This window comes from Malus domestica, chromosome 04 (genome assembly GCF_042453785.1).
Source record: "Malus domestica chromosome 04, GDT2T_hap1".
NCBI classification, from domain to species: Eukaryota; Viridiplantae; Streptophyta; class Magnoliopsida; order Rosales; family Rosaceae; genus Malus; species Malus domestica.
In genome coordinates, this window is record NC_091664.1 from 8034138 (window position 1) to 8052992 (window position 18855).

Genomic DNA, 18855 nt, shown 5'->3' on the forward strand with positions numbered 1-18855 from the left:
AAACTTCACAAGGTTTATTGGAAGAAAGGGAAATTTCTGGAAAAGTCTTAGCTAATAAGTGAAGCTGTAATGTTGAGGAATGACCAAGACGACGATGCCAAATAAATAAGAACACCTTGGACGCTGGAATAGGTGGTAGAGGTAAGCGCTTTTTGGATCCACCAGATAATACAACCCATTACGTTGTTGCCCCTAACCAATCATTGTCCTCGTGACCTCGTCTCCAAGTCCTGTAAGATACAAAAATTGAGATAAAAAGTTATTGAGCAGTGAAATGATCAAGTGAGACGGCTCACTGAAATCAAATTAACCAAGAATGAAGCAATTCTAAAAACATTATGTAGTCAAATTTTGGATCCAAAATGAAAGCTACCAACTAAATTAATAGGGACTTTGGTTCCATCAGGTAAGCTCACTGGAGGCAAGGATGGCTTTAAAGTTGCTTGAGCCAATGGAAGGCTATAAACGTGTATGTTGCACCACTATCTAGTATCCATTCGTCAAACCTACAGCAGTGACTGTGTTGGCTTTTCTTTCCAGGCCTAGTTTCTGGCTTATCATCGATAAAAGTTGTTGGAACTGTTCTTGACTGAGGTTGGGCATCACATCAGTACACCCTGTGGAATGAATATTATTGGCCAATGGACCCCTTCCACCGTTGGAACCGCTACCTTTAGTTTTCTTTTTGCGATCATCATCTCCAGTTTCTAGAAATTTGCCATGAAAACGATGACCCGGCGAATAATCGTGAAGTTTCTAACATGTGTCAGAGGTGTGATGGTCGTGGTCACAGTATGAACAGTGGAGAAGTTTGCGCTCTGTTAATCGTCCCTTGCCATTGTTGCGTGAATATTACATCGCCATGGTTGTGGGTTCAATCAAGGCTTTTTCAGTGGCTATACCTCGTTGTTTCTCCTCCTTATTCAATAGGGAATAGATCTTGCCGATGGATGGAAGGGGCTGCATTGACCTTGAATTGCTTCGTATGACTTATTTGGCCTATGAGAATCTACAGCACCTTTTGTAGTTTTTGCTAGTTCACTGTGGGATTTGGCAGCACCACAAAAACAAGCTTCCACCATTTGACATACATCCATCTCATCCCATAAACTCCTTAATTTGGTGAACTAAACATTGATTGGCTGTTGGTTTTGAGTGTACGTGAAATTTCACGTTGAATTTCGAAAAGTCGAGAAATGTTTTGTTGCAAAAATTTCTCTTTGAGATCATCCCAAACATCCCTAGTGGTCCTCAAATATACAACACTAGATGATATGTCCGATGCGAAGATGTTGACAATCCACATAAGTACCATGTCGTTGCATCGTTGCCAAAGAGCAAGTTCAATGGTCTTCTTCACATTTGGCTTTTCAACAGTACCATCTATGAACCTTAACTTGTTTTTCGCACTGAACGTGTCATCATGGAGCAACACCAAGTGGTATAGTTATCATCCGTAAGGGGTTTAGAAACAATCATCATTCTAGTGTGATCAGAATGATGGATGAAAAAAAGGCTAAACGAATCTTTGGAATTACCTTTAGCACCTGAACTTGTGTCTCCCTTGGTTGAAAAGGAAACGTCCAACTTCTGGGAGGAAGAAAGAGAAAAACGTAGAGGATCAAGAGCCCAGGAGGGGCTCTGATACCATCTTAAATTTAGCTTATTAGAATTTCTGAAATTTACTTCATATGCATTAACCTTGATTGTAAAAGAATACAAGTATAATTATTTATAATTACAAGGATTCCTACTCCATAGCTAATTGGTACAAAGTAAGCAATCAACCCATGATATTCTCCCTTATCAATGTTGATTGAAGGATAACGAGGGAAAATATCATACGGGAATCATTGACTTTCTCAACACACCTACATTATTTTTCCCTTGCTAAGTTTGGGCGGTCAAGAATTAACATGTGAAAACAATGAGTGTAGCAGAGATAAGAATGCTTCATTGGATGTGTGGGGACATGAGAAAGGACAAAATTAAGAATGAGGATATTCGAGGTAAGGAGCATTTTTGCTCACCACTATAAACTATGGTGTATATTCACCATACACTTAATCAATTGACACATGTTCTTTCACTTAACCGTGGTTAATTTTTTTTCAAAATTGAAAAGCTAACATTTAATGTGAAAGTTAACTAAAGCTAGATGAAAGGACACATGTCAATAGATTAGGTCTATGATGAGCATACACCATAGTTATGGTAGTGAGCAAAAATGCTCCCATTCAAGGTAAAGTAGGTGTGACCCCAATTGAAGATAAGTGAGAGAAAATGGTTAAGGTGGTTTGAACATGTGAAATGAAGTCCTATGGATGCTCTAGTTAGAAAATGCGACCATATGACAGAGGCTTAGAGTACAAAGGGTAGTCATTATGGCCTCGGTTAGTTCAAGTTTTAAAAGTCAGTCGTGATTAATTTGTTAGGTCAAATGCTTCCTCAGTTAACTTTCAAGTTTCAACCATTGAAATGGATAAAGAGGTTTCAGGTTTTTCTTTCTTGTTTTTCAGGATTTCTTCATTCGAGTTGCATGGACAAGGAGATCTCGAGGCGAGGCTGCAAATAGACCTAATAAAAAATCATGGAGTCAAATGACATATATGTACATAAGGCCATTTTTACTGGCTGTTTTCTTTTCAAAATGATTCATCCATGCCAAAGTGATGTAAAGAGGTACCAGCAAAGTGATATTTGTGACCAGCACAAACTGCAAAGATTTGAGGTATTCGTTGCCATCGCTCACTGACGACAAAGCATGTCGAGTTGAAGGAAACATGATTGCAGAGAGGTTCAAGAATACTGATATATTTGCAATGTCTTTTGAGCCCAAAAAGAGTGAGGATTACAGGGGCTTGGAATCGTTCTCGATACCATTAAGAATAAAGGCATTATATTTGTGTAGAACCTACATATTCATTGTCATTTTCGTATTCATTTTTCCTCTCTCAGGATTTTTATTTAAAGTGCTTTTAGGAGAGGCTTTCAGAGGCACTTCCAAGTACTTTACTGGGAATAAAGTACTTACAACAAAAGCGCTTACGAGTAAATATGTCATCTATGCAATAAGCACTGCCTAAACAAGCCGCCTTACAAACCACGCAACTTTTAACTAACTTTCTCGCATGAAAAATCTTGGCAAATACCTAGAAATAGGACATTTCGAATATGCACACGCCATGCACAATAATAGGACAGAAATAGGATTTTCCTACACCTTAAAATGACCAAATTGTCCTCCTATACAAATGGGTTATTAAAAAATTACAGCCCTCATTTCTCATTTTGTAGAGAGAGAAACAAAGAGGAGAGAGAGAAAATCGCTCTTGCCCAATTCAACCCATCCATCTTCTTCATCCAAGAGCTCTCTCTCTAATCCACCCATCTTCTTCATCCAAGCTCTCTCTCTCTCTCTCTCTCTCTTTCTCTCTCTCTCTTTCTCCTCTCTCTCTCTACATTTCGAATATGCACAAAGCTCTCTCTCTAACCCACCCATCTTCTTTGATTTTTACCTTTTCATTTGTAGGTTTTGTGAACTACATTTGCTTAATTTTACTTTTTGATTGATAGATTTTTGGAGTTGAAGTGATTGGTTTGGTGTTTCTTGGAGGAGACCCAAATCATTCAATTCAGATTTTTTATTTTTATTTTTATCATTTCTCTGATTTATATGTGGGTTTTCATTTCTTCTATATTCTCCTCCCTCTGCTCCTTCTCTCGATCAAAATTTACAAGCACTAAAATAGGATTTGCTTTGGCTGCAGTTAAATGAAAAAACATATTAAAGGCCAGTTGCCTTTTGGAGAAGAGATAATTTTGAGGAAAAAGAGAAATTAGAGTGGAAAGAAGGAAGAGAGAAGGATATGGACGAAATTGTTTCGTGTACTCGTTCGCTCTCTTCGTATTAAGCTCGCTCATACACTGTATGTACACGACATGCTCATGTTATGCTCACAGATTTGAGCTCAACCGAAAAACCCATAGCTCACAACTCTCTCTTCGAAATCAGAAAAATGACTCTAAACTTTATATGAAGAATCGAAGATTCATTAATTTGAATTTGGTATCAAATTTGATTGGGTTCAAATATTTCAAGGATTTGAAAATTGTGGTTTGATGGGCACGAAAGAACCCAACTGATCAAAGGAAATTGTTTCACGAACTCGTTCGCTTTTTTAGTATTTGCAAGGCTTGTCTCTGAATCAAAGGAAAAAGTAGTAAACTACGTTAATGCGAAAAGTATCAAAGATGTAAATACGCACCATATACACTATATGCATAGCACATGCACATAATATGTACAGTACATGCACATGATATGCACAGAACGAGAGAAACATTAATGGCAATGTAATGGTATAGTGGATACAATTAAAACATAATTGTTACATATATAAGGTTACAGTGACAATTTGAAAAGTCTTGTTACGTATATTAATCACCGCTTAACCGTGCACGTGGAAAACATGATACTCGTCGTTATTTCATGGACATGCATGATGCTTAACGTCCTCTAAGCTTTTTCTTAATTTTGTTTTTCATGGAGGTCTACTAGGTTGTGGTCATCATACTCGCTAAATTCCCGGGCACAACATACGTGCATCATAACTAGTGAACATTCCCACTTCTCATATTAAGATGTAGCCATGCACACCATATGCACACCACATACACATTATGGGAAAATTTTCACAAATCTCTACAATTTGACACTTGAACCAGAAATTGTTCCATCTTAATTTGTAGCACGTCAAAACTTGAAATTTATTCCATAACACATACGCCTCAACATGAAACACAAACTCTAATTTAACTTCTACGTATTAATTCGTCTTACAAACAACTCATTATTCCATAAATCATTGATGAAGGAAATTGGAAATAAACACCCTACTTTATTATGTCTGTTGAAGCTTTAGTTGCTGAAAAAAATGGAACTTTCCGGTCAAAATAGAAAATATGGTACAAAACCCAACTCACTCTTCTCACCTCTCTCTCGCATCTATTTGTTCGAAATCAGAGGTACAAGGTCAACTCATTCTTCCAGCCTCTCTTTAGACTTCCCTCTCTTTGAAATCGAAGATTAGTGATCTAAGCTCAACCCAAAACCCCAGAGCTCCCAGAGCTCTCTAGACATCCCTATGTTCCAAATCAGAGCAATGATGCACTGGGGTAATGATTTTTAGTATTTATATGTGAGTATTTTAGTAATTTCGATTTTGTGCATGATCTGCATGGCTTGTGTATGACTGGTCTGTCTTATTTCTGTCCCAAGAAGCTTTGCAAGCGAATCACTCTTGCAACAATTTTCTGTACTTTTTTTTTTTTTTTATCAATCTTTCACCATTTCGTGTAATTCGAACTATTTTTCCAAGAGTAACCAAAAATGGATCACATCAAACTCGAAATCGGAACATTATTCCAATAATTATTACTATAAATCTTAAATTTAGAATACAATCACAAAGTAAGACTAGAGGTAAACACCTCAATTGCGTAAAATAATACAACCTTGTATAATAAGTAAGCAATAGGAATAAAACCGCCAAAGAATACAATATATGCAGCTAGCAATTGCATCACCTGAAAGAAAGATACCATCGAAAACGAAATGGTTAATATTGGCATTGGGTAATTTGTGCATGTATGTCGGGACGGGGGTGTGGCAGTCGAACGAAACATGGGCTATGGGCATTCGAATATGTTCAATGGCATTGTTTACTTACATTTAACAGTTCAAGAATCCCATTTGCAAAGCAGTTGATTTGGAAAGTCTGTTTTTCGGCCGATGATCACAAACCAAATTTAAACAATGCACATGTAACAAATTTATGACTCTTTGAGAATATCATACTTTGTCAACCCTAAAAGTGACAAAAACAGTTCGGATTCCTGGTCAAAGATGGAAAATCCACCGTCACCAGCATCATTGTTATTGTTTGCCTTTATTCCATCCATATGTCTGTCAATTGGGTTCTCATATTCCATTCTCATTCTATTTCTATTTAGAATTTTTAGTTTCCTGGTCCTAAATGGAAAGCGAAAAAGGAGAACGCGTGCTTAAGTGCAAAATGAAAGCGAAACGAGGTAATATCAAAGTATGTGTAAACTGTTATTCTTGTTGTTCAAGATTATGGTTTCTACCTCAATAGACATAGGATCTGAAATCTTGGTTACAAACGCAGCAATTAATCAGCCTGTAACAGCAAAAAGGGACGTCAATGACACGGAAAATATGCACATATTCAAATGAGGGGGGGGGGGGGGCGGGGAAACAACACGATATTCTTATTAAATGTAGTTAAAGTTTTCATCCACAACAAGATTAAGCATTTAATAAAAGCATGGCTATGGCCATTTACCTTCTCATTTTTCGGTTCAAAAATAGCTTTAACGGACTCATAAACCTCTTCAACAGGCCTTCCAGCATCAATCTGAAAGTGAAAAGAACAATGATTCCAACAAACATGCAAGATTATATTGTTAAAAAAAGTAAAACCAACTGAAGAATTACCTTCCGAACTTTCCCCTTGGAGTTGTAGTACTCTATCACAGGGAGACTAGAATCTTGGAAAACCTTAAACCGCTTCCTTATTGTTTCTATGTTATCATCCTCTCTTCCCTTCATTGGCCCAACAAAAGAAACACAAAACATCACCATAATTAGGTCGGAAACAAAAAAGAGATGAAATCATTATACCAAGACAATATACATATTCCCCTACAAGAAAAAAATCACATTTTTTACCTGGTTCCTACCCAAAAGCCGCCTCTCCATCTCTTCATCAGAACAGTCAAAAAACAAGACAAATGAAGGCTCGATTTTAGTCTGCAAAATCATTAACACGGGTTGCCATTGGCTTCAACAAGTAAATAAACCACTATGAAAACTAGTCAATCACCAAAAACTGTACTTAAGTCATGAGGAAAGGTTATCCAGAGGGCTCACCACAGCCTCAAATGCAGCACGATTTTCCTCATTACGGGGAAACCCATCAATGAGAAACTTGTCGTTACCATTTTCCAGCATTGCTCGTTCAAGAAGTTTAATTGTTACTTCAGAAGGAACAATCTTTCCTTCCTTAATCATGTTCGAAATCATGGTCCTGTCAACCATTAAAAAAAAAGTGTTGTTAAATGAGAAATGTAAAATAATTTTGATGGGCATACAAAGTCGAGAGTAAAGACTAACTTTGCAATCATTTTTCATTGAAAGCGACTTAAAACAAGACACAACAGAAGCAAGCATTCTCAACCGTATCATCAACCTTGCCCCTCAAGTAACGCTACACGACATCTTATGAAAGAGAAACTGTTGGGTGACTGAATCATGGTAACTGGAGATGACTTTTATCATACTCAAGAAGCAGAATGCTACCCTCATCATGTATCCCACTACTATAAAACGCCAAAAGTAGATTACATAACTATTGAAACTTTGGAAAGATAAATACCATGCAAGCAGATCAAAACTAAAAAGTAAACAATAAGATCACCCGGTGATGACACAGAACAGCACACAGGAAATCAACGCTTATGTGTGTGATTTTAAGACTTCAATCTGAATTACACTTGGAGTATCTTCTCAATCCCAAGACAAATACTTTTACAGAAAGAGTTGGTTTTCAGTCAATGCTTCAACCTAAAAGGATTGTAGTTTTGAAAATGAACATTGTACAGATTAAAAGAAAGATATGCCATACCCATTTTCAGAGCCAGATTTGATTTCGGCTCTAAGAAGATCGCCAGCACTGAGATGGGTAAACCCAAAGTGCTGAACAATGTTTGCACATTGAGTACCCTTTCCGCTGCCTGGGCCACCTATAAAATTAAAAGAAACAACTGATAAGAGCATCCATAGGTACCTCACAAGAAAGGAGACTGGCAGCTTTAGTGTAGCTACTGGAATTAAGGAAAAAACAAAAAACTAAACAGAAAATGTACAAATAAAATACAGCAATGACAACAAACGAGAGGAATGTAAACAAACCTAAGGATCATATCAATAATTAGTCTTCCCATGTCATGAGTAAACTGAAATGAAAACTTAGATAGCCTATCTATCATACTTAAACATCATCTCTTTGACATACAGGACTCTTAAATCATGCACATGTTTTCATTAAACTCTTAAGCAAAAAGAAAAGACGGATATTAAAATCATGAGCCAAGATTAGTGGTTCTTATCCCAGGTTGCTAACATCTCAGAAAAACAAGGATGATTAGAATACAACTAGTCCTAGTTCCATAATTTTCTTACCCAAGACAAAAACAACTGTAGGGTTCAGATCAGCTAAGCTTCCATTAGCCTCCTGCAGTAGGATGAATTTCTCAATTTAAACTTAAAGTAGTATGAAATGAAACAACAATTATTATAGGTGCATATATTGAAATCAGAAAAATAGAATAATGTCCTCTGGGAGTCTGGAGAAGACTAAAATAAAAGCATTTCATTTCTCAGTAAATTTAGCAATATCAACTTAAGTGACAAAGTTTCCAGAAGAAACCATGCATAATTTTAGAAACCTCAATAAAAATAAAAATAAAAATAACCCAAGATATACCTTCTTTCCGGCATCAACAACTTCACCCATGAGCACCAACTATTTGTCTCTGAATATCCTATCTGCGCAAACCAGAACACTGCAATTACAAAATTTTAGGTAGAGCAAAAAAACCCATGTTTATGCTTGAATGTGCAAAAATAGTTGATATGCTAATAAACTGTCTTGTACACATGGCACATATATGCATGCATTTATACGTATAAATATATTAATTTTCCACCACAGCGGTCTGAATGGCCAGTGCCTTGTGCATCACAATTGAACCATAAAACTCCCATTATAGTCCAAACTACCCTTCATAAAGTGACTTTTAACAAGTCTTTTAAAAGCAGGGGCCACATATATCAGAATCCAATTTTAGTCCCATTGTTGTAAAGTTTACTTCTTCAAAGTGAAATACGAAAATTCAACAAAAGCATAGATTTGATTAAAGTGATCAGAAAACTTCAAAAAAAAATGTAGAAAATATCTCAGAGATAGGACTTTTCCCATCAATAATTAGAAAATCATTCAATTATTCAAGGATCCAACATAGACAAACAGTGAGATTAATTCGGATGCAAAAAAGCAGGCACGCAAGGAGAAAAAAAAAATTATGTTTCAATTTAATGCTCAAGCTCCACCAATTCTCATTGCAAGTAAAATCAGCATATAAAAAAATTCAAAATTTTACTCTCAATCTTTCCCTCCCTTTTTCCTCCGAGATCAATTTGCCACCAATCAGAACTACGTCGAGATCTAACAAAAATTTACGCAATCAGAGACTAGAAAGGCCGAAATTCAACAAAACAAAAAACGAAATTCATCAAATCATGCAACGTGAATAGATGTCAAAGCATCATGGAGACTCAGATCGAGCACTAAACCGAGTAATGCGAGCTGAAAGCCACATAAACACAGTCAACGATGTCAAATGAATAAACAGAAAAGAAAAATCTCGAGACTTTCCACTCCCTTCCACGAAACCAAACCAAATAGACACGGATCAAAACCGCATCGATCAGATCCACGCAAAAAATTCACAGCCCGATCAAATGCGAGCTCAAAAATCACCAAAAACACAAAATCCAATCGATATTAAACAATCCGACGACGTTTACCAGTCAAATCAAGCATTAACAAACACGATGCGGAGCAAAAGAATTTGATTGCAGAAACGCAGATCAAAACCTAATTCCATTGCATCAAATGCTAATCGAAAGCGCGAATTGAGAGGAAGCCATACCTGTGTGCGAATTTTGGTACGAAGATCTGAGCTGCGCTGCGCTGCGTTCTGGGAGCTGTGGTGGCTCTGGTTTTTCTTAAATAGAGAAGAGAGAGGGAGGGGTGGGGGGCTTTGTTTTGAATGGGAGAAAGGCAAATGACCCTTTGCGCGTTTTCGTCGGTAAGGGTAAAATGGGAATTTCAGAGAGTGGGAAAAAATTTGCGTACGCTCAACGGCTAAAGCCTGCGATTTAAGCTGTGTAGTCAAATTTTAAAGAATTTTAAAAGTGATACATTTAGTGATGTGATATCCATGTATTTCTTTTTACTTCTCATATATTTTTAGAATTTTTAGTCATCAGATTAGATAAATTGAAGAAGATTAACACACAGAAATTAACAAATGATATGTGAGAAGTAAAAAAATATGTGTGGATAGCACACCCCTAGATTTAATAGGATTAAAGAGGATTAAAGACTCATACAAAATTCATATGAATTTTTAAAGAATTTGAATGGATTGTGACGGATTGTGATGGAAGGATTTGAAATCCATAGGTTAGGTTGAATTCTTTTTAGTCTTGATTATATATATTTTTGGCTTTTCTCATAAAATCCACAACTTATTAAATTTCTTTAAAATTTTAATTTTTTTAATACACTTATATTTGGATGAATTTTAAAACCCTCTAAAATCTCTTAATTGACTACGTTATAATTTTAAAATCCTCTCAGAGTTTGACTACACCCCTTAAACATTCTAACAGCCGAACTGAACGCCGAAACCTACACGGCGATAATGGAGGACTCGAAACCAGCCGGCAAGCTATCGACGTTTTTGGACTCCGGCGTGTACCGGTTCGAAGACTCGACCGCCGTTTTCATCGATCCGGTTCGCGTCCTCAACCGCTCCTACACCCGGTTCAGGGTGTCCCCTTCCGCCTACTACTCCCGCTCATTCAAATCCAAAATTCAAGAGCCTAGGGTTTGTTCGAATTCCAGAAAGCGGAAGCGGAAGGAGAAGAAGCCTCAGAATCTCAATGACAGAGAACGCGCCGCCGATCAACGCCACCAGGTAATCGCACTCTCACTGTCTCAATGCCTCTTTGGTTGATTAGAAAATGTTGTAAGGCTTATTGGTTACTGAGAAAATGTTGGAAAGAGTTTTGTGATTTGTGATTGAAATTCAGATGGAGACTCAGTGTTTGTATGGTTTGTTTGTTGCAGGAAGCAAGACCTTTTTTGCTGAAGGCGCATAAATCTCTACTTAGATCAACTGAGCTTTTAGAGGTTGTGAGCAATTTGAGGGATGATTTCGATAATTCAGCTTCGTCTCCCGGCACTACGCAGTCGCTGGTTGAACTCGGGCGGGTCTGGCAGGCGCCGCTGTATGAGATAACTTTAAATTCGCAATCACATGACAATGCAAGCGAAGATGGAGGTCGGTTTTGTTATTCGAAATTTTTTTCCTTTGATTCCTTTTTTTTTTGGATAAAAGTTGAAATGTCGCCTTTTTTTGTTTTATCAAGATTATTATTAGCTGCTTGTCAGCTGGTGCTTGATTGCTTGATAATTGAAATAAATTTTAATGTAATCGTAAATATTATTTAAAGTTTTGCTCGCCAAACCATTCCACTACATAAGAAAAAATTTGAGTTAGATATTGGAAATGCTCGGCTCATATGGATGCTCATCATCTGTCCTTTCTTCTGTTAGCTATCTCAACTCTTCAATTCGAGTTCTAATTGCTATAAAAAAAAGTTATCCAATTGAGTTGTGAGTTTGTTCCAGTGGACTATATAAACATGATGATACTATCGTGTTGCGTGTGGTTTGCATATTTCTGGAATGTGAAATGTCTTTGTATTTTTTCAACAGAGAATTGTATCTACTAATCCCAGTGAACTGTACTCTGTTTTCTCAGGTTCCCCTGTCATGGAATACTGTAAACAACGAGCAGTTCCTGTGTTTAACAACTTAGTCGTTAATGAGACCAGTGAAGATGTGGAGGCTGAACTTTTGGGCAGTCGATATATCTTACCTCCAGAGAGTTCCTTCTACATGGTACACTGACATTAGTGACTTTTTTCTTTTAAACGCACAGATGAACTCCGTAAGGTAGTTTACAATGTTTCTTACATGTTTTGTTTTCTATCATGTGGAAGTCTGATCTGGGGCAGATTCACAATCTAATTCCTGGTAATTCATTCATTTCAAACCCGTATTATCTGCAAAACCTGTTTCTGAATGTGTAAAACAACTTAAGTTCTGTAGGAGTGAATTGCACAAACTAGATGCTTCATACTTAAAGTCTCTTGCTAGGTTTTTTTTTTTTTTTTTTTTTTTTGTATTGTTTTGTACTGTCAATTGGAAGAAATGTGATGTACACTTACTAGCATGATGATGTCTAGAGTTTGCCAATTTCATGAATTTTTGCAAGGCAAAGTATTCGTTTAGGTAGAATCATTTTGCAAGTTCACTCTATAGTTGTTATTGTAGCTTAAATTTTGTACTTTTTGTGCAACAGAGTCTGATTGTGGCTTCAATCTTATTGTTGTTGATCCACCATGGGAAAATGGAAGTGCGCGTCAAAAGCTGAGGTAGGCATTCTACCTTATTATGCTTTCTTGCCTAAAGAACCTGCAAGCCTTTTCTAATAACCTACCCAGGCATCTCCTGTATTTTGAACTTTTTAATGGAATTGAAAGCATACTCACCCTGTAAGAGTGTGCCGCTTACTGTTGTTAAAGAGTAACAAGTGACTTTAAAGGGATGTTAATCCAAGTGACTATTGTAAAATATGTCCTATTGTCTTAATTAACAGATCAACCGATCAACCATGGAAAAAACTCTTAATTTATGTTATTAATTTTGGTAGTTAAGTTTGTTGAAACATTTTGGAGTTGTAGATGAGTGACTGATGCAGATTTGACATGTAGCATGATCTAGCGTTAATATGGGCTACAAGCTGCTAGGAACTTGTCATTGTTTTCACTATGTGGTTGTCATGTTATTATAGGTACTCAACTTTGCCCAACCGATATTTCTTATCCCTTCCCATCAAGCAATTGTGTCACACAAATGGAGCACTTGTTGCTTTATGGGTGACCAACAGGGAGAAGTTGCGTGGCTTTGTCGAGAAGGAACTTTTTCCTGCATGGGGAGTCGAATATGCTGCTACTTTTTTCTGGTTGAAGGTTCTCAGTTTGGGCGTGTGTTTTTGTTTTCATAGTGAATAAACTTGGCTATAGTTTAGTGAATTCACTTTGACAAGGTCCGGTTCTATTGACTGTCGAAGGTCAAAGCAGATGGTTCTTTGATTGGCGATTTGGACCTCTTTCATCACAGGCCATATGAGTGCCTTCTATTAGGCCTTTGTCCAGGGGAGGTTAGTTTTCACCATATGCAACAGCCTGTTCTTTTGCTTATGCCTTATGGTTTAGATTGTAGCATTAGTAATCTTCTTCTGCGTGTGACGTTGATACTTTATAGGCTACGGACGACAATTCAAGATCCAAACCTATACCAGATAATCAAATCATGTTAAGCATACCAGGAGACTACTCAAGGAAGCCCCCGGTAGCAAGTAAGTTTAGTCTTGTAACCGACGCTATACTATAACCCTTTTATTAGTAGCATTTATGTACTCGCTACTTTCCCATTCACTGGAAACCATTAGATTTTGTTCTTGTTGACGCTGATCATTTTATCTTTCTTTAATTTTTTTGTGTGGAAGACCGATCACATGTTTGATACTCAGGCGTCCAGTTGTCAATTAGGCAATACAGTATTTACTGATATACGTTCTCTTGTACCTTTTATTAGGATTTTTACAGGAGTATTCTCCTACACTCCAACGTAATCGGTGTGTTGAACTATTCGCCAGAGAAATGACTGCCGGATGTGTTTCTTGGGGGAATGAACCCCTTCATTTTCAGGAGTCAGGAAATTTTACGAGGGGGTAGCTGCTTGTAATTTGCATCCCATACGCTAAACGACGTTGTGTTGTTTATCTTTGTACCGATTCTTTTATTATCTTTTGCTTTATTGGGAAATTGTATTCTTGTAGAAGTAAATGTTGGCGGGATCAGATTTGGATGAAGGGTGTGCTATCAACATGCCATTTTTTACTTCTCACGTCTTTATTAATTTATGTTCTTTGATTTTTTTCAATTTATTTGATCGGACGGTTAAAAATTAGAAGGGTATATGAGAAATAAAAAGGGGTGTGGATATCACACCACTTAGATGAAATGTACTCTTCTCAAACTAACGTGAAAGGAGAAGAGCAAGAGTTTTCCCCAAATGAGAACTTTTTGAAACAATCATTTGAAACTTCCACAAGCTTTTGCAGCGTTACATCAAATTAACAATTATGCAGATTCTTCACTTCCTTAACAACTAACTATTTTTTTTACTCACTAAATTTCAGATCCAATCCTTTTTCAAAATTCGAGATCTAAATAATTTTTCCATTGTGCTCGGTTCTATCAATCCCTACGAATATTTTAAAAGGTGAAGGTGAAATTCGGGAGAGATTGGAAGGAAACATAGCCTAAAAAGGGTTGATAATCTCTACTAATTAATAAAATCCTCTTTGTCAACCAAAAGAGGATGAAAAGACAAATTAGTCTTCTATTACACAAAAAATATGATGGGCAATAATGTAATTTCACAAGTCCAAATTTTACTTTTTTTTATTGAAGCCTCACCTACAGGTGATGTTAATATTAAAAATAATAAAAATAAATAAATCAAAACCAAAACAAAAACCTCCCACTCCCCCCACATTCTCTCTCCCCCTCTCTCCTTCTCATTTTATCTAAAAAAAATGTGTTCATACATACGAAGTGTGTAGACAAATGCTAGTTTGAATTAATTAAACCTTGGAAGAGATCCCAATGGGAAACGACTAGCTAATAAAAGAAGAAGTTGAAGAGATTTTCCCCTCCATAATTCCATCGTTCCTCTTCCAAACTCCAGTCCTCTTGTTTGCCTCAAAATTATCAATTCTAGCGTGTAGGGTTTTGTCATGTTAGGTGAGTTGTTTACATCATACATGCTAGACCTATAAAGAGGTCGGGTTTATTGGGTTTGAGTTGGGTTCAATCCGACCCATTAAGTTAACGGGTCATCCGAACCCGACCTGTTAAGCTAACGAGTTACCTGAATCCAACTCGTTAAGTTAACGGGTCACCTGTTAACACATGTTAACAATTATTATTATTATTATTATTATTCATAGAGTTTATTTTGTTGTTGTTAAGACTTTACTGAAATTACTAAAATATCCTCAACTAACGGGTGCTAACGGGTTGACCCAAAGTGACTCGTTATTTAACGGGTTGTTGACATGTTCACCCGTTAACGACACGACCCGTTAATCATCCACCCAAATACTAATATTAACGGGTCTGGTCGGATCCAAAATGTCAGATCTAATACATACCATAAAAGGGTATTAAGTGGGTCGGCCCATGTGCGCTTAGGCCATAACTTGTTTGGGCATGGCCCAGCACATTGGACTTGATTTTTGGGCGTCACACGCCCATTTTTAACAAATTATACCATGCTATACCTTATTTAAATGTGTAACGCTCATGTCATGCTCCTACTTAGAGGCGGGTACGGGCCAGGCCGAGCTTAAATTTAGCAGAACTGGACCTACCTGTTGTAAATAGTAATGGGGCGGGTCAAGCCGGGTAATGGGATTTTAGAATTTGGAATCGAACCTAACCCGACTCGTTTGAAACGGGCCGGGTCCACGAGTCCAATATCTTTTTTCTTTGTCGGCCACAAATGATGACACAAATTAATTATAGGATAAATTACATAAAACTATCTTAACTATGAGTCGCACCACACTTTCATACTTCATGTTTTAAATATTTCAATGTCATACCTCAACTTATGAATTCGTCGCAATGTCATACCACCATTAATTATTTTGTTAAATTGGCTGTTAAGTGATGATTTGGCAAATTGAAGGCCCATATATTCGCTGACGTGGTAGTTCACTTATGCCATTAAGAAATTATATATTGTTGATGCACAAAATCAGTGGGAACTTTGGTACAACAGAAAGTGTTAAGTTTGTGACCTTCGCTAGATTGCTCCGGTCACTAGTGTGGATAAGTATGTAATTGGATAGAGACAGGGAAGCAAACACAAGATGTACGTGGTTCACCCAGATTGGCTACGTCCAGGGAGTAGAGGAGTTCTCATTAATTGTAAAGGGTTTACACAAGTACATAGGTTCAAGCTCTCATTTGGTGAGTATTAGTGAATGATTTAGTACAAATGACATTAGGAAATATTGTGAGAGAATGATCTCTATTTATAGAAGAGAGTTTCTAGTTTCATTCTGACATTGACACGTTTCGTGTTGTGATTGGCTTCTGATGTTGACACGTGTCACGCTATGATTGGCTTCTGATGTCGACACGTGTCGCGCTGTGATTGGCCTCCTGGTCGGAGGGAAACTCTTCTGGGTCCTCGACGGTATAACGTTGACCAGTGCTCAGCAGTTTCGGGATTGGTCAAGTATGGTACAAACAGTGCTCCCCTAAGTTCCCGAGTGAGGCAAGCTCCTCGGTTAGGGACTTGCAAGATCCAAGCCATTGAGTAATCACGAAACTTCTAAGTACCGAAGTGTGGTATCATTTTCACTTGCCTTATCTGTCTCATACGTAGATGTGGCATCTTCTCTGGAAGTACTTTTCCTCCATCCAGGGGTGGTATCTTTAACCGATAAAGATACACAAGGTAATGTATCAATTTCACTTGAAGCTTACATGTAGTTTCGAGCTTGGTCAAGTGTGATACAAAACCCTATAGTAGGAGTCCCCAAAGTTGCCGAGCTAGGAGATTTGCCGAAAGAGGTAACAGACAAGGTAAGCAATCAGACTTTCAAGCAAGCAACCTGGACCGGAGGTTCGACTTCGGCTTCCGGTTGATTGTTCTTCTTCTCCTTGTGTCGTAAATAGCAACAAGGATAAGGATAAGCAAATGGAGAAGAGATGATATGAGATATTTTTGCTTTTGAAGAAGTAACTTTCCACATGCTTATTCTTGAACTCGGCTGGAGGGTTTTCTGGTTTCCTCCAGAGTATAAGGCTGACTTAAGAATTTGAGGGTCAAAACAAGTCCATCAAATCAAGAGTGCATTTGACCTTGATGATATGAGATACTTTTGCTGTTGACGAAGTAGTAGATGAATCGGCACGTGTTCTGTTGCGCTTGTCTCCACATGCTTCCTTGTATCCTTCTCACTTGCCCTATTTGTTCCTCAGGCAGATGTGGTATCTTTTCTGGAAGCATAGGATGTTGAAGATGAGTACTCGAGAGCAATGTCAGGTAAGTAGTCAGGCAAGGGGTTCTAGGCAGTCAGTTCCTAACTGAAAGCTTGATTCCAAGTGCTGACTGATTTTTCTCTTTCTCCTTGTCTTGCAGGTAAGAACAAGGGCAAAGGAAAAGATAGGGAAAAAGCATGATATGGGATACTCTTGCTTTTGACCCTTATGATATGAGATACTCTTGCTCTGGTGTGGTTAGTTTGCATAGGTATTATTAGGGGGGAAGAAAGCTGAGTATTTTGAAAGGCTTCGTTGGGAGTGCCCTCTCAGATATGAGCAAGGGTTGAGCATTTTTGCAGTTCTGCCTATCCGTGGAGGATGGAGGTCGACATATATAGGAGTCTCCCTAACAACAAGTAGTAATGCTATTTCTTTACCCTTCTTGGTCGTAGCAATGTAATGGGAGGTACAAGCTTCACGTGTTTTAACTTTGTCAGAGCACTTTGAAAAAGTGGTATGCGGTATCTAGAAAGCTGATGTTGCGTGTGAAGATTGCAGACAAGCTTTATCCAAGGAAATCTGATTCTCGAAGTTCGGAAAGCGATGCCTTTTCGATTTTTGAACAAGCAATCCTGTCGGGGATCTGGCTTTCAAGATTCAGAGAACGGTGTCTCTTCGATTTTTGAGAAAGCAATCCTGTTTTGGAGTCTGGCTCTTGAGATTCGAAGAGCGGTGCCTCTTCGATTTTTTATAAAATAATCCTGTTGGGAGTCTGGCTCTCGAGATTCGGAGGGTGATGCCTCTTCGATTTTTGAGCAAGTAATAATGCTATTCATTTACCCTTCTTAGTCATAGCAATGTAGTGGGAGCTGCAAGCTTCACATGTTTTAACTTTGTAAGAGCGCTTTGAAAAAGTGGTCTGTGGTATCTGGAAAGCTGATGTTGCGTGTGAAGATTGCAGACAAGCTTTATCCAAGGAAATTTGGCTCTCGAAGTTCGAAGAGTTGTGCCTCTTCGGTTTTCGAACAAGCAATCCAGTCAGGGATCTAACTCTCGAGATTCAAAGAACGGTGCCTCTTCAATTTTTGAGCAAGCAATCTTGTTGTGAGTGTTTTCTCGAATGTGAGTAAAGGTTGGGCATTTTTGCCAGTCTGCCTTGCCACGGAGCACGGAGGTTGACACACATTGGAACTTTCTAGTTATCAAGCAGTGGTGTTGGTCCTTTACCCTTGTGGGTAATAGTAGGGTAGCTGGACCTTCAAAAGTTATGTGTTTAAACTTTGTCAGAGATCTTTGGCAAAGTTATATGTGGTACCCGAAGAGCTAATGTTGCGTGTGGAAAGTGGTGCCTCTTCAGAATCCGGAGAGTGGTGCCTCTTCGATTCTTGAACCAACGACCCTGTTGCCCTTTCTTTTATACGGACACCAATTGTGTGCAAGAAGTACATTCAGAGAGTTATTGCTTGTAGGAATTTTCCCCTTACTTCAGAGATTTATTGCACCTCATTTCTCCTTCATCATTTCTGAGAATGTTTAGCCCATCCGACCGTCGTTTTGACTTGAACTTTGGTGAAGAGGCATCTATGCCTTCTCAAGACAACATATGGCGCCCATCCTTCTTATCCCCTACTAGTCCTCTTACCGTTGGGGACTCTGTGATGAAGAATGATATGACAGCTGTGGTGGTGGCTAGGAACCTTTTCACTCCCAAAGATAACAGACTACTTTCCAAACGGTCTGATGAGTTGGCTGTTAAGGATTCTATGGCTCTCAATGTTCAGTGT

At 38.0% G+C, this 18855-nt stretch overlaps 2 protein-coding genes across 3 annotated transcripts; one reads left to right on the plus strand and one right to left on the minus strand.

Annotated features, from left to right (window-relative positions):
• Positions 1–5405: 5405 nt before the first annotated feature.
• LOC103419259 (UMP-CMP kinase 3-like) lies at positions 5406–9995 on the minus strand. 2 transcript variants are annotated; one of them, XM_017327815.3, is made up of 10 exons: positions 9799–9995; positions 8571–8632; positions 8267–8318; positions 7710–7827; positions 6956–7112; positions 6755–6835; positions 6521–6628; positions 6369–6440; positions 6151–6203; positions 5406–5589 (listed from the first exon to the last, which is right to left on the minus strand). In XM_017327815.3, exons 2-9 carry the CDS (start codon positions 8598–8600, stop codon positions 6195–6197), a joined length of 627 nt encoding a protein of 208 aa, XP_017183304.2. In that variant the 5' UTR covers positions 8601–8632; positions 9799–9995; the 3' UTR covers positions 5406–5589; positions 6151–6194. The 2 variants fall into 2 exon arrangements, with proteins under 2 accessions (XP_017183304.2, XP_028956835.1); XM_029101002.2 differs by having other exon boundaries at positions 8571–8649; positions 9799–9983.
• Positions 9996–10481: 486 nt separating this feature from the next.
• LOC103433048 (methyltransferase-like protein 2) lies at positions 10482–13906 on the plus strand. The gene is made up of 9 exons (XM_029101003.2): positions 10482–10851; positions 11004–11217; positions 11701–11840; positions 11942–11975; positions 12304–12376; positions 12796–12973; positions 13075–13164; positions 13269–13362; positions 13602–13906. The coding sequence occupies exons 1-9, from the start codon at positions 10576–10578 to the stop codon at positions 13739–13741; spliced, it is 1239 nt and encodes a 412-aa protein (XP_028956836.2). The 5' UTR covers positions 10482–10575; the 3' UTR covers positions 13742–13906.
• Positions 13907–18855: the final 4949 nt, after the last annotated feature.

Excerpts from the sequence above, each read along its gene's own strand:
- LOC103419259 (XM_017327815.3), bottom strand. The coding sequence starts at position 8,600 with ATGGGTGAAGTTGTTGATGCCGGAAAGAAG. Across the intron at positions 7,113-7,709 it reads AAATCTGGCTCTGAAAATGG|GACCATGATTTCGAACATGA; the intron begins GTATGGCATATC and ends AATGGTTGACAG. Across the intron at positions 6,441-6,520 it reads CCAAGGGGAAAGTTCGGAAG|ATTGATGCTGGAAGGCCTGT; the intron begins GTAATTCTTCAG and ends TTTCACTTTCAG.
- LOC103433048 (XM_029101003.2), top strand. The coding sequence starts at position 10,576 with ATGGAGGACTCGAAACCAGCCGGCAAGCTATCGACGTTTTTGGACTCC. Across the intron at positions 10,852-11,003 it reads CCGCCGATCAACGCCACCAG|GAAGCAAGACCTTTTTTGCT; the intron begins GTAATCGCACTC and ends TGTTTGTTGCAG. Across the intron at positions 11,218-11,700 it reads CAATGCAAGCGAAGATGGAG|GTTCCCCTGTCATGGAATAC; the intron begins GTCGGTTTTGTT and ends CTGTTTTCTCAG.